The sequence below is a fragment of the Scyliorhinus canicula genome, chromosome 2 (genome assembly GCF_902713615.1).
Source record: "Scyliorhinus canicula chromosome 2, sScyCan1.1, whole genome shotgun sequence".
In the NCBI taxonomy this organism is placed as follows: domain Eukaryota; kingdom Metazoa; phylum Chordata; class Chondrichthyes; order Carcharhiniformes; family Scyliorhinidae; genus Scyliorhinus; species Scyliorhinus canicula.
In genome coordinates, this window is record NC_052147.1 from 60366232 (window position 1) to 60381119 (window position 14888).

At 46.5% G+C, this 14888-nt stretch overlaps 1 protein-coding gene across 8 annotated transcripts in view; it reads left to right on the forward strand.

The window, feature by feature from the left end:
* The window catches only part of LOC119954352 (E3 ubiquitin-protein ligase pellino homolog 2), a 260592-nt gene that overhangs the window by 204152 nt on the left and 41552 nt on the right, over nt 1-14888 (forward strand). For all 8 annotated transcript variants that reach the window (XM_038779572.1, XM_038779530.1, XM_038779556.1 and 5 more), the window contains one exon: nt 12269-12370. In XM_038779572.1, the coding sequence (XP_038635500.1) occupies nt 12362-12370 (9 nt within the window). In that variant the 5' untranslated portion in view covers nt 12269-12361. The remainder of the gene's footprint in view (nt 1-12268; nt 12371-14888) is intronic.

Genomic DNA, 14888 nt, shown 5'->3' on the forward strand with positions numbered 1-14888 from the left:
CACCCCCACACCCATCAGACAGAGCTCCGAGGCAGGTTTCAATGGTGTTAACAGGTATTTATTGTGGAGAAATATATACAATCTGTGCCCTAGCCCCAGAACTCAATTGTGCCCTGTACCCGTGCCAACTTAACTGGTATCTAACTTTATGGCTTTATGGGCCCTAACACTACGCCTAGGTGTGTGGTTCCCCAGATGGTACAGCAGCAGTGGAGGCAGCCTGCTGTGACTGGGCAGCATCAGCCTGGGTGGCACCCATGACCGGCACCAAACCCTGCTCCTGCATACGGATGGACCTCCACCTGCACCTGTAAGTGCTGGATGCCTGCCGTTATTGACTCTTGTAGTCCCTGGGTCTCTGACTACACCTGCACTGTGACTGGGACTGGATGTTCCAGGAGCCCGGCACTGATCTGCACAGCAGCTGGTTCCTGGGTCCGGCGTGCTCTCCGACCGTTCGTCTCCTCGGCTGCTCCTACCGCCACCTGCTCTACTAGATGCGACGTTTGGTGCGCACCAGATAGTGTCCCAGGAGCCTCTTCACTAACGTGCCCAACTGAGGTGATAGTCACTGGGATGCTAGAGTGTGTTGGTGACAGCATTGACGGAAGGTTGGTGTCCTCCGACCCGGGATCTGGGGTGTCCTGAGTCTTGGGCAGAGGGCTGGTGTTCGGGCTGCTTTCCCCGCCAGTGCTTGGTCGCCTGGGGGGGACCATGCAGACAAATCGGGTGAGTTCAGACTATATTAGGCTGCACCGGGGACGAGGCAGGGTTGCCCACTTTCCCCAGTGTTGTTTGCCCTGGCTGTAGAGCCACAGGGTCTCGCTTTACATGGATGATTTACTTCTATACATTTCAGACACGCTGAGGGGGATTGGAGAGATTGTGGGGATATTCAAGGAATTCAGTTGGTTTTCGGGGTATAAATTGAGTATGGGCAAGAGTGAGGTCTTTGCAATTTTGGCGAGGGGACAGAAGTGATTGTGGAGATGATGCTTCTGGTGGTAGAAGGGAGCTTTCTGTATTTAGGCATCCAGGTGGCATGGGAATGGGACCTGTTGCACAAGCTGAATTTGGGTCGGCTGGTAGAGCAGATGAGGGGGCCTTTCGGAGGTGGGATGCGCTCCCGCTGTTATTGGCGGGGCGGGTACAGACAGTGAAAATGACGTGCCTACCAAGGATTCTGTTTGTCTTTCAGAGCCTTCCAGTTTTTATCCCCAAGGCGTTCTTTAAAAAGGTGAATGCAGTGATCTCGGGATTTGTTTGGTTGGGTAAAACCCCGCGGGTGTAGGAGGTGCTGCTAAAGAGAAGGTGCGGGTGAGGCACTGGCTCTTTCGAATTTTACAAATTATTATTGGGCGGCGAATATAGCGGTGGTCAGGAAGTGGGTAGTGGGGGAGGGGTCAGTTTGGGAGCGGGTTTGGGGGCACTGTTAACAGTATCTCTGCCATTCTCGCTGGCCAGGTCCTCCACAAGCCCAGTAGTAGTGGCAGCCCTGAGGGTGTGGGGACAGTGTCGGCAGCACATGAGACTGGAAGGGGCGTCGGCACCGATATGTGGTAACCACCAGTTTGCTCCGGGGGGACTGGATGGGGGTTTCCGGAGGTGGCAGCGGGCAGAGATTGAGCGATTTGGAGATCTTTTATTGATTAGGGCTTCCCTAGCTTGGAGGAGAATTTTGAGTTGCCAAGTGGGAATGCATTCCGCTATCTGCAAGTGAGGGACTTTGTGCGAAGACAGGTTTCGACCTACCCGCACCTGCTGCACCGGGGGCTACAGGATAAGGTGGTGTCAAGAATAGGTGTTGGGGGGGGGGGGGGGGGGGGGGGGGGGGGGGGAGGTTTCAGAGATCTATAATAAACTTATCGAGTGGGAGGGTGCCCCAATAGGAGAGGCGAAGACAAAGCGGGAAGAAGAGCTGAGTGGGGAGTTGGAGGCCAGATTTAGGGGAAGAGTCCCTGAGGCGAGTCAATGCATCCTCGTCATGTACCAAGCTCAACCTGATGCAATTCAAGGTGGTCCACAGGGTGCACATGATGGTGGCCTGGATGAGCAGGTTCTTTGAGGGGGTGGAGGATAGGTGTGGGCGCTGTGCGGGGGTCCTGCGAACCATGTACATATGTTTTGGCCATGTCCGAGGCTGAGGGGTTTCTGGCAGGAGTTTGCTGACGTCACGTCAGCGGTATTAAAAGTGAGAGTGGTGCTGAGTCCAGAAGTTGCGATCTTTGGTGTGTCGGAAGACCCGGGAGCCCAGGAGGTGAGAGAGGCCGGCGTCCTTGCCTTTGCCTCCCTGGTGGCCCAGAGACGGATCCTATTAGGATGGAGGGACTCGGAGCCTCTAAAGTTGGGGGTATGGGTTAGCGACATGGCGGGGTTTCTCAGACTTGAGAAATTTAAATTTGCCTTGAGGGAAACGCTGCAGAGGTTTGCCCGGGTGGCAACCGTTCATCGACTTCTTCAAGAAAAATGAAACCGTTCGCAGTGGGGGGATAGGAGGCATGGGGGAGACGAGTAAGGTCAGGAAAACCAGTGGAAAGGGGGCTGGAGAAGGAGGTCCAGTTTGTGTAAGCCATGTTGGCTGGGGTTGTTACTGAAGAGGGGGGGGGGGGGGGGGGGGGCTGTTGGTTATATTGTTTTAGTTCTTGTTGAAACTCCGATGATAGGTTGGTTTTCAATGAAGAGATGCCAAACAAAAGCATCAATATTTTGAAGAACGTTGGAGGGGTAAGTGATGGATGAGTTGCTTTCAGAAATCAAGGGGTACCAAAGTAACTGAAAAGTGTTTCCTCTTACATTTGCATTTGTTCAATACACTGAATTTCGCAAATGGCATGCTATTACTAAGTTCATGCATTGTAATTTTTTTTATTTTTCCGTGCACACGATGGCTAGGCCAGCATTTGTTGCCCATCCTTAATTGCCCTTGAGAAAGCAGTGGTGAGTCCTAGATTGGGTCTCCCGCACAAGTGGGAACATCGCCCTTATGTTAACCCGATCAACCCCTTTAATATCTTTTTAAAAATCTCTATCAGATCACCCTCATTCTTGAGAGGAATGTGTAACAGCCTGCTTAATTTTTCTTGAAAACGCAACAGAGGAAACATAGAAATTAGGTGCAGAAGTAGACAATTCAACATTTCGAGCCTGCTCTGCCATTCAATCAGATCATGGCTGATCTCTTCCCGGCCTCAAATTCACCCCCTACCCCCATCTGTTCTCCATATCGCTTTAATCCATTTTTATCAGAAATATATCTATCTCCTCCTTGAGGAGATAGACTCCGATTCCTCCACACTATGGGGCAGCGAGTTTCACAAATTCACCATAGTAACAATAATAATAACCTCACAGATCTGCTTTTATCCGTTTGAATCTTTTTTGCAACTGCTTCAGTGCCTTTATATCATTTTATAATATGGAGGCCAGAACTATGCACAGTGCTGAAACCAAAGTTTTGATTAGTTCATGTGAGGATCACTATGGATTACAAGTCCAGTGATATTACCACTATGCCATAGCGTCTCCAATCTTGAGTGCATTTCATGGCAACTAGCGGCATTCTCACAAGATATTACCACATAAGTATAACCTTGAAATCAATTGTAATTCATTCATCTAGAACAACCCTCCGGATTCCCCCCCCCCCCCCCCCCCCCTGATGGGAATTGAACACGGGTCCCCAGAGTGTTACCCTGGGTCTTTGGATTACTAGTCCAGTAACAATATCCCTGTGCCACTGCCTCCCCTATGGAATCTTGAGGAAGGGTGTTGCGTGGAATTGGGAAGGGAGTGTGATAAATCATTCCAATTGCGTGAAAGTAAATTGGTGGATGGGACAATGCATGTACATTGCAATGTGTATAAAAAGATTAAGCTAGCATCTGATGTCTCTCCATCATGTGTTAGATAATTGGGAGGAGAGGCTGGTTGTATGAACCTCACACATACCCTTAGTGCCAGTAAGCACAATTAATCGGAAGCATTGTCTTTCATTTTGGAGTAAAAAGATTTCATAAATACTTATATGGTCATAGTTTCCCAATCAAAATAGCTATGAATCCAAAGTTACTGAAAGGTACAAATCGCTTTGTGATCTTCATGATCAGCACTTGGGGATAAATTTGACAAAAAGTATAGAGTGGATCTATCTTTGGTGGACAGGGTTGGATAAGAATATAGAGGACACAATGAAATAGTGTGAAACATGTCAGTATTTTTGACAACTCGTGAAAATTGGAAATCATTGAAGACAGAGATAGATAGGTTTTTGATAAATAAGGGGATATGGGATTATGGGGTGAAGGCAGGAGAATGGGGATGAGAAAAATATCAGCCATGATTGAATGCCGGACAGACTTGATGGGCCGAGTGGCCTAATTCTGCTCCTATGTCTTATGGTCTTATATAGTCTTATAACCTGAAAGTAAACTGTTCACTGCTCACACGGGATAGGTATAGACATTTTCTGTGATAACAGGTGATGAAACTGTTTTTACTCTATTTAAGGAGTAATAAAACAAAAATTAGCATAGGCCAATAACTCATTTGAACCACAAATCATGTTTCAACCAGTAAATCTGTTTGCTCAGTGACAAAAAGACCCCCTTGGTGGCATTGATATCTGCTTAACTTCATTTTGTCAACATGCTCAATTTAAAAAATATATATATAACAACACTTGCAGCACTAGTAAGCTAGTAACCTGAGGATTTCAGAAGTGGTGTACAGAGGATTACGGCTGTTATTTCACGCTGTAGGTCTCTTTACTCCTGTAAGCTAATTTTACCATGAAGGTTGAAAACTAATGTCTAACATTTTTATATTAATTGACCGTAATTCTTTTCATATTTAGGGGATAAAGTTTCTATCTGCTAATTTTAATAAAACATGAATTTAAAATTCATGCTAGCCTTTTAAAGGCAGGAATTTCAATGAACTGGATCACCACATTTTGTTATTATATGACTGAGCTGTGATATTGGAAAATAGACTGAATAATTCTAAATGTATCATATACAACTGGCAGCTACTGCAATTACATAGTGTGTGCAACCTAGAGTGCAAATCACATTGTAAATACCGTATAAACTCGCGTATCATTCGATCTCGCGTATCATGCGACCCCTAAATTTTCGTCCCCAAAACATGATTTTATGGTATACCTCATGTATCATGCGAGTCACTTTTTTGGAAATTAATTTTGGAAACTAAAACTTCCAAATGGTATCATTGTGTGTGGTTTCTGCAGAGTGGATTCTGCTGTGAAAGCTGTTCGCGATTCGAACAGCTTTCCAGCTGGCTTTACTAGCGTCGTTCAGCCACTTGCCGTTTCCATTCATAAAAACATGAATGGAAACGTCAAGTGGCTGAACATCTTCCCAGCAGAATGCTGTGGTCAAAATCTGAAGAGTAGTATTCTGATGGGAAGATGTTCAGCTACTTGACGTTTCCATTCATGTTTTTATGAATGGAAACGGCAAGTGGCTGAACGACGCTAGTAAAGCCAGCTGGAAAGCTGTTCGAATCGCGAACAGCTTTCACAGCAGAATCCACTCTTCCCATCTTCCCATCAGAATACTACTCTTCAGATTTTGACCACAGCGTTCTGATGGGAAGATGTTCAGCCACTTGACGTTTCCATTCATGTTTTTATGAATGGAAACGGCAAGTGGCTGAACGACGCTAGTAAAGCCAGCTGGAAAGCTGTTCAAATCGCGAACAGCTTTCACAGCAGAATCCACTCTTCCCATCTTCCCATCAGAATACTACTCTTCAGATTTTGACCACAGCGTTCTGATGGGAAGATGTTCAGCCACTTGACGTTTCCATTCATGTTTTTATGAATGGAAACGGCAAGTGGCTGAACGACGCTAGTAAAGCCAGCTGGATGCTATGTGACTTATCTTGGCCAGCATTTCACACCCGCGATTTTTGTACCTCGCGTATCATGCGACCCCCGAAATTTAGGCTTCAAATTAGTTGCTCAAAAGTCGCATGTTACGCAAGTATATACGGTATATGGCTTTTCCAGCACTTTGCTAATCCCAAATCTTTTTTTGCTATTGGGAAACATGAGGCATGGTCGGTAAAAATGGTTAATGGGAAAAAGCTCCATAATTAAAAACATTGAACCTGAAATGATTGAACTCGAGAGGAAATAACAAATAGATGCACAAATAGAATGATACAGCACCTATGGTGCACTTTGAAGGAGTAATTCAGTTAATCCCACTGCTGCTCTTTTACTGTAGCCCAGCATTTTTATTTTTTATGGATATACCAATTCCATTTTAAAAGTAACTATGGAATTTGCTTTCACCAACCTTCCTTGCAGTCCAGATCATAGCGGGCTGGATTTTCATCTTAAGGCAGATCGTGGAAGTCAGGCTAATTGCTGAGTTGGCCCACCTATTTTGGGAAAAAGTGCCAGGAATAATGATGTTTATCCTGGGTGCGGGTGCAGGTTGCAGTTCAGCCAACTAACCTGGCAAAAAGTTCAGTGACAGCCACATGGACTACTGGATATGGAGGTGGTCTGTAAAAGGCTGGCCTTGGTTTTGTTGGACTTTGTCCTAGTGAAAAGAGGCCCATCATCCCTCAACACTCACATCCCCTCAAGCTCCCACACGCTTCCCATGCCATCTCTTGCCCTACTTCCACCACCTCTGGTTCCTCATGCCCCATGCCAAGATATAGCACTTGCATGCCCATTCATCTACTGTACTCTGTATGTAATCAGTTAACCCTAAGGTAGCAGTAGGATGTGTAAGAAATAAGCCTTAAAACAGTCATTCATTGAAAGTTTCCCACTTTCTTTAAAGAAAGCATCTTTTTATAGCAGGCCAATAAAAATGGCATTTATCCAAACCCTTTAAAATATCAATAGCAGAATGTGCAAGCCCTTGAAACCTCTCTCTCTCTCCTGTGCAAGTAAACTCTGTGCAGTTGCCAACATAGATCAGAGAAGCAAGTCTGTAAATTATCAATGTGTTTTTGGTGCTCAGGTGTTTTAGTAGAATGACTGCCTGGGCTTTCAATCAAGAATGCATAACAAGGCTTGGCTGAGACCCCAGAAATCCATTAGCCCGTGGAAACACCCGAGTCCCAGGGAAAACATCTTTTATCGACAGCTCTGGCTTTCTGATCTATGTTGTCAATTGCATGGTGTTTGTTTCCACAAGGTGAGAGGTTTTAAGTGCTTAGAGTTTCTGCTATTATACTTCAAAGGGTCTGGGTGATTGATACATGTATTGGCCTGTAGTAGAAAGGGCTTTTTTTTAATAAAGTGGAAAGTTATCATTGATTTTGTTTGAAAGCTGTTTTCTTACACATCCTATTGTCACTCTAGAGTTCATTGATGCAATACAGATTATAGTGGGTGAACAAGCATGGAAGTGCCATAGTTTGACATGGGGGCTATGAGGAGTCATTGATGTTGGTTGGCAGCATACCTTGGCATGGAGCATGAGGGGGAACCTGTTGAACTTATCTGTCAAAAGGTTTGCTTCGAGGTTCTATGAACCACAACTCTTTGAAAACACTGACCCAATTCCAAAAACTTGTGGAGGACTGGGAAATGCCTATCCCCATAATGGAGCTAGAATGCAGAGTTCGGGCTTGCAATCCAAAGTATCCCACAACTTTAAAAGGCCTTGGTGAAAATTGCAAACCTTGTGGATAGTGTAGGGAATTCTGGAACTGCCATTTTTAAAGGTCCACTGAGCCTCCTTGTCTCTGTTAAAATCAATCCCAATATCTCACTGTGTTAAAACAATTATAAAGTGCAGAGTAAACAGAATTCCAAACAAAACTAAGACACAACATGTATATACGCCACAAAATGAAAAAAATGGCAATTTGGAGATTTTAATGGTCGTAAGTCACTTTGTGAATTTGCGTAGCTGACACAATCGAAAAAGACTGACTTTCATTTTGAGTCCATGTTGTGACATTTCATTTTGAGTCCATGTTAAGCTGATTTTAGTAAGAAGTCTTACAACACCAGGAGGAAGGAGCAGTGCTCCAAAAGCTAGTGATTCGAAACAAACCTGTTGGACTTTAACCTGGTGCTGTAAGACTTCTTGCTGTGCTCACCCCAGTCCAACGCCGGCATCTCCACATCAAAGCTGATTTTGGCCATCGCGGTAATAATTCCCCCCCCCTACCCACGCCGGGTGGGAGAATCGCGGGGGCGCCGGGCGAGTCCCGCCCCGGCACTCGCACGCGATTCTCCCACATCCCCCCCCCCCCAAACCGGCGCGGCGAGATTTACGGCTGGCTGCTCGGAGAATCGGCGCTCGCTGTTTGTAACGGGCAAGCGGCGATTCTCCAGCCCGGATGGGCCGAGCAGCCTGCCCAATATGGTCGCTGCCGGCGTGAACAGCGCGGGAACGCTGCGGGGGTGACCTGGGGGGAGGGGGGAATCAAGCACCGGGGGTGCACTCAAAAGAGGTCTGGCCCGCGATCGGTGCTCACCGATTGGCGGGCCGGCCTCCACCGCCCTGCAAGATCACTCCGACATTTCTTGCGGGGCGCCGGCAGGGAGGTCGGCAACCACTCATGCGCGGGTTGGCGCCGGCCAACCTGCGCATGCGCACCGCGTAATTTACGCGGCGTCGCTTTTACGCGGCGCCAAGGCCCGGCACGCGTAAATGACACGGCGCCGCTCCTAGCCCTCCGGGGGTGGGAGAATAGGGGGCGAGGAGCGACCTCCGACGCTGGAGTGAAACACTCCGGGTTTCACTCCAGCGTCGGCACTTAGTCTCTCGTTGGGAGAATCCCGGCCAGGATTTTAACATTTGGTTTTGCATTTCCCAAGATATGTAGGCCAGGGTGGGTAGATAGGAAAGTGAATCAGCCAGGCTTCTCACTTCTACCAACCAAAAATTTCTGTTGGAAGAGTAAATGTGGATGAGAATATAGCTAGTCTTCACTTCCTTTCTTTTCCCATTGATTGGCCAGTCGTCTGCTAATTTTTGTCTGGGTTAATAGATGAATAAACTCTCTCACTGAGATGTTGGAGATGCTTCTGGAGCAGAAGAAAATTGTTGTAAAGAAATTGTTGTAATGTGGAGGGATAGTTGTGATTGTCAATACTTCCAGGATGTATAGCAGTGTACCATGGATCTCTTAAACTGGTTGGAATTTGTATTATTTTTACAAAGTTTGTACATTTTAAAATAATTACTTTTTAAACAATTTGCAGTTAGTAACATTATAACTGCTCCTTTCTTGCACCATTGGGTTTAGACTCTGTAGAAACTATGACAGACTGTTATCATTACGCTGATGTACTTTTTGATTCATTTGACCGTTTTTAAAACCTTTATTTTCAACACAAAGAATAGCTTTTGCGTATCAAAGAATTGTCCCTGCCTTTTTGCCACATTGAATCAATTCTGCTATCTCATCCACCTTCAATACTATCCCCATAACGCTGTCTCATGGAAATAATCTCTACAGATAGGGTAATTTTGTTGGGCTCCCCTTGCTTTCTGCTGTTTTTGTTTCCTCTGCCACCTCCATCTGCCGCTGTCATCACGCTCAGCATGCATAAGGCTTTGCCCACCAAATAAATCAATCAGCAGATACACCCCTTAAAACATTTTTTGGAAAATATTTTTATTACAATTTTACATTTTTACACGTACATTCATTAAAGATAGATGCAAAGGTTACAGTTTACATGTTCCTTTACCACCCTCCTCCTCCCCCCACCCTTTGCACCGACCCCTCCCTCCCCGCTCTATTAGTTGGTGGTTTCGAACAGATCCTGGCACGGGGTGGTGAATGGTCCTCGCGCTTTGTGAAAGCCCTTTTCAGACCCTCTTATGGTGAACTTAATCTTTTCCCGGTGGAGAAATTCTAATAGGTCAGCTAGCCAGTCTGCAACAGTGGGTGGTGCTGCTGATGGTCAGCCAAGCAGCATTCTCCAGCAGGCGATTAGAGAAGCAAAGGCAAGGGCGTCAACTCTCTTTTCCCCGTATGTAGTTCTGGCTGGTCCGATACCCCGAAGACTGACGCTCTCAAGCTTGGCTCCACCCTCACCCCCACAACCTTGGACATTGCCTCGAAGAAGGTTGCTGAAAACCCGACAAGTCTGAGGCAGGCCCAGAACATGTGGACGTGATTGGTTAGGCCTCCCTGGCATCGTTCACGTTTATCCTCTACCTCCAGGAAGAACCTGCTCATTCAGGTTCTTGTCAGGTGTGCTCTGTGCACCACTTTTAGCTGCATGAGGCATAGCCGTGTGCAGGAGGAGGTGGAGTTGGTCCTGTTCAATGCTTAGCTCCAGAGTCCCCACCCTATTTCCGTCCCTAGAGCTTACTCCCATTTTTTCCTAGTTTTGTCCAGTGGGGAGCGTGTCCTTTCTGAAAATCATCCATCTATGTCCATGCAATTTCTCTTTCCCAGACTGTCCACGTCAGTAACTCCCCCAACATTGCGTCTCTCGAGGTCCTTGGGTATGTTGTCGTCTCCTTGCAGAGAAATTTTTTTGACTTGCAGATATAGGAGTCCCTGTCTGTTTGGTAGTTCCAGTCTCTGTCAGTTTCTCTGAGGTCGCTAGTCTGTCCCCCCGTGTAAACATTCCGATGTGTGTGTGTGTGTGTGTCCCAATCCTGTCTCTACCTCTTAAAGGTGGCGTCGAGTATGGCTGGCGGTCGTGGTGGATACCTCGGTCAGACCGAAGTGCTGCCTCATCTGGTTCCACGTTCTCAGGGTTGCTACCACCACTAGGCTAGTTCAGAGTTTTGCTGGTGGGGATGGGAATGACAAGGGCCTGGAGGGACGTTCCTGTACAGGAGGGCTCCTCCATTCTCACCTATTCCATATTTGGTTTCTTTACCCATCCCCTCGCCCTCGGCCATGGCTGCCCAGTGGTAATATTGGAAGTTCAGGAGGGCCAGGCCTCCCATACTTCTTTTCTTCTGTAGTATTATTTTGGGAATTCTTCATTTGTGTTGGTCCCCACACAAATGCCATAATCATTTTGTCTATTCCTTGGAAGAAGGCCTTGGGGATGTAGATCGGTATGGATCTGAACAGGAAGCGGAACCTGAGCAGTACGTTCACCTTCATCATCTGCACCCTCCCTGCCAGGGAAAGCAGGAATGCATCCCATCTCAGTAGGTCCTTCTGCCAGACTGGTCAGTTTCCCCTTGTGGACCCGTGTCCATTTATGGGCTATCAAAATCAAAATTTGCTTTGGGATATTTTAAATGGTAGACCATCTAGCTCTGCCCTACTCCTCTCGGATTCACCGGAAATTTGCTCTTGCCCAAGTTGAGTTTGTAGCCCGAGAAGGCTCCAAACTCTCCCAAGAGCTTCATGATTTCTTTCATGGTTGGAGATGTAGAGGAGCAGGCCTTCCACATAGAGTGAGACTCTGTGATCTGCCTGCTCTTTGGATTCCCCTCCAGCCTCCCGCGTCTCGCAGGACGATCGGCAGCACCTCAATTGCCAAGGCGAACGAGAGCGAGGACAGTGGGCATCCCTGCCTTCTGCCTCTGTGCAGTTGGAAGAATTCAGAGCTGGTGATGTTGGTCCAAACACCATGGAGGGGACATTGTATAGGAGTTTCACCCATGAGGTGAATGCTGTCACTAGTCCAAACTGCTCTAGTACCTCAATAAGATACTTCCACTCGACTCAGTCAAAGGCCTTCTCTGCGTCCAGGGAGACGATTACCTACTCTCTCCCCAGATGGGGTCAGTTTCATATTCGGGGGGGGGGGGGGGGGGGGGAAGAGGAGAGGGGAGGGAGCTGCCTGGGTCGATGGCCTCCCTCTCTCTGGGGTGGCTGGGGACCCCTCGCCTCATGGGTCCGCCGACCCGCTTGCCCGCTGCTCCTGTCCTTTTCTGCTGTTTCTGGCTACTCTGCGGCCTCTCAAGCTACTGCTTCTTCTGTCTTTGTAGGTGAGGGGATGAACAAGTCAGAATTTCTGGGCTAAATTCGGGCAAAAGTACCTATTTTGCTGTGTTCTGGAGGAAAACTACCTGATGTGCAACTACTCAGCACATCCCCATCACCGGAAGACACCCCCCCCCCCCCCTCACATAAAACTGACCAATCAAAACCACCTGGACAGACAAAAACGGACGGTTGTTATAAATTTTTATATGTTAGAACTTGCATCATACAATTTTATTTTAGTGTTGATTTACAAAATATCATTGGTTGGAGCTTATTATTGTTACACTGCTCATGCTGCTGAAAGCCAAGTTCAAAGAAAAATATTCATGTACTACTTTTATTTTCTATTTCATAGGCAGTCAATTGTAAAGGGCAACATAGCATCTCATATACACTATCCAGAAACCAGACTGTGGTGGTAGAGTATACTTATGATAAGGACACAGACATGTTTCAGGTGAGACCTATTTACTTGTTGTATTTAAATAGTCTACCCATTTCTTGGATTCTTAAAATATGCTACATTATTGTAAACTGCTTTCTGCAAATCAACAGGGGAAACGTCAGTGCAGTCCAATTCAGTGAGTTTTATTTAGACTTGGGTTATGTTGTGTAAATTCTGAGATGCAGTCAAAAGATTCCATTTCAGAAGCACATAAATTCATATACATTTGAAACAATTATACAAAACACCTTTTTGGTTAAAACAAAATATATTAAAGATCAGAAATTCAAGTTTCAATTAACAGTCGATGTTGATTTATTGAATCTCACATATTGCATCAGTGGGGAAATGCTGCAGTTGGTATCACTGTCCCGTACCAGCCTCCCCGGACAGGCGCTGGAATGTGGCGACTAGGGGCTTTTCACAGTAACTTCATTGAAGCCTACTCGTGACAATAAGCGATTTTCATTTTCATTTTCATTTCCTGGGTTTGAGGGGGAAAGAAGCAATAATTTATAATCCTCCAGATTGCCCTATGATGATCCCTACTGGGAAGTGCATAGCTATGTGTAGGCGGTGTTGAGCAGCCTGCCACTGTTGCTGTCTAGACTGAATTAAGTACTGGAGAGTTGGTAGTAACTATATCATAATGGCTAGTGCACACAACTATCTTCATGCAAGGATGCGCAGTGGGGAAAAAAGTAACCATATATTAACTTCACTGTCACCTTTTTAGTTTTTTATCCATTTGTGTTCCCACTAAGGATAGTGGCTCCTGCATGAGACAGATCCTTCCACATTCCTGTGCTTTTTTCCTGAAACTTGCTCCCAAAATTGCTTGATAACCCCTCTCTACTTGTCTTCTAAAGCATTCAAAAATGATCTCCTCAATCAGATCATGTATCTTTCATCCCTCTTCTAGCCCTCTAATTTTCTGTACTTCCCACTCGGTATCCTTCTCTTCCCTTGATAAGCACTTGGAGATTCATTCTTTTATGTTTGAGTCTTTTTGATATTTGGAACGCTAATGTTTAAAACGAAGGCTGTTGGGAAACTTGTAAAAAATTATAGATGGTCGATATTGGACTTTAATTGTTAATTACATCAGAAGATGCGACCTTTAATGGCAAAGATCGGTTGTCAATTCTGTAATGCTAGAAATCATTGTCGGTGATATTAGCACATTCATATGATATTCCTGAAAGTTCATTATGGTGGACTATTGATAGGCAAGTACCAACTATTAACTGCATGGCGAAGTGGGACTTAGAGCTAGATTTTGCCATTCTGACACAGGCCAAACTAATATTAGGCGCGGGAAAAGAGGCGGGTGTGGCCTGATTTTTAGATTCCCTCTCCCAATCCCATCATGTGACATTTTTAATCGCGTGGGATAAGGGTGTGGGTCGTGAACCTGCACGTAGCAATCCAGGCGCTGACTGCTCCATTGCTGGGGTGATGGCAGAGTAGGCTGGAGGACTTCGTACCAGAGGTGGTCGCAGAGGACCAGATGGGCTTTGTCAAAGATAGACAGCTAACTTCGAACATCAGGCACCTGCTGAACGTGATAATTACCCCATCCGGGGAGAGAAAACCAGAAGTGATCGTCACCCTGGACGCAGAAAAGGCCTTCGACAGAGTCGAGTGGCAGTACCTCATAGAAGTACTGGAGCGGTTCGGGCTCGGATCAGGGTTCACCTCCTGGGTGAAGCTCCTATACAACGCTCCCTTGGCGAGCGTACGGACAAACAACACCAACTCCAAGTACTTCCAGCTGCACAGGGGCACCAGGCAAGGATACCCGCTGTCCCCAATGCTACTCGTCTAGTGATCAAACCACTAGCGATCGTTCTCAGAACAACAAAAAACTGGAGGGGGATCCAAAGGGGAGGCAGAAAGCAGAGTCTCGCTCTATGCACCTCTACATCTCGGACCCACAAATCCACATGGACTGAATCATTGTGCTCCTGAAAGAGTTTGGTGCCTTCTCGGGCTACAAACTCAACATGAGCAAAAGCGAGATCTTTCCAGTGAACCCACAAGGGGGAGGGGCAGCACTAATGGGACTGGCGTTCAAACAAGCCTGACCCAAATTCTGCTATCTGGGGATCCAAATCGCACATGACTGGCTGGGGATGCACAAATGGAAGCTGACCAGTCTGTCAAAGGAAGTCAAAAAGGACCTGTAAAGATGGAACACACTCCCACTCTCCCTCGCGGGGAGAGTGCAGACGATCAAAATGAACATACTACCCAGGTACTTCTTCCTACTTGGATCTATCACAATCTATATCCCCAAGGCCTTTCTCAACTCGCTGGACAAACTAATCATGCCGTTTGTATGGGGGGGGGGAAAGAATGCTAGGATCCCAAAGAAGGTCCTGCAGAAAACAAAGTCCAGGGGAGGGCTAGCCCTCCAAATTTACAATTCTACCACTGGACGGCAACGGCAGAACGAGTAAGGGGATGGATCAAGAATGGAGCCAGAAGCCGAGTGGGTGTGCGAGGAGGAGGCTCCCTACAAGGGGAT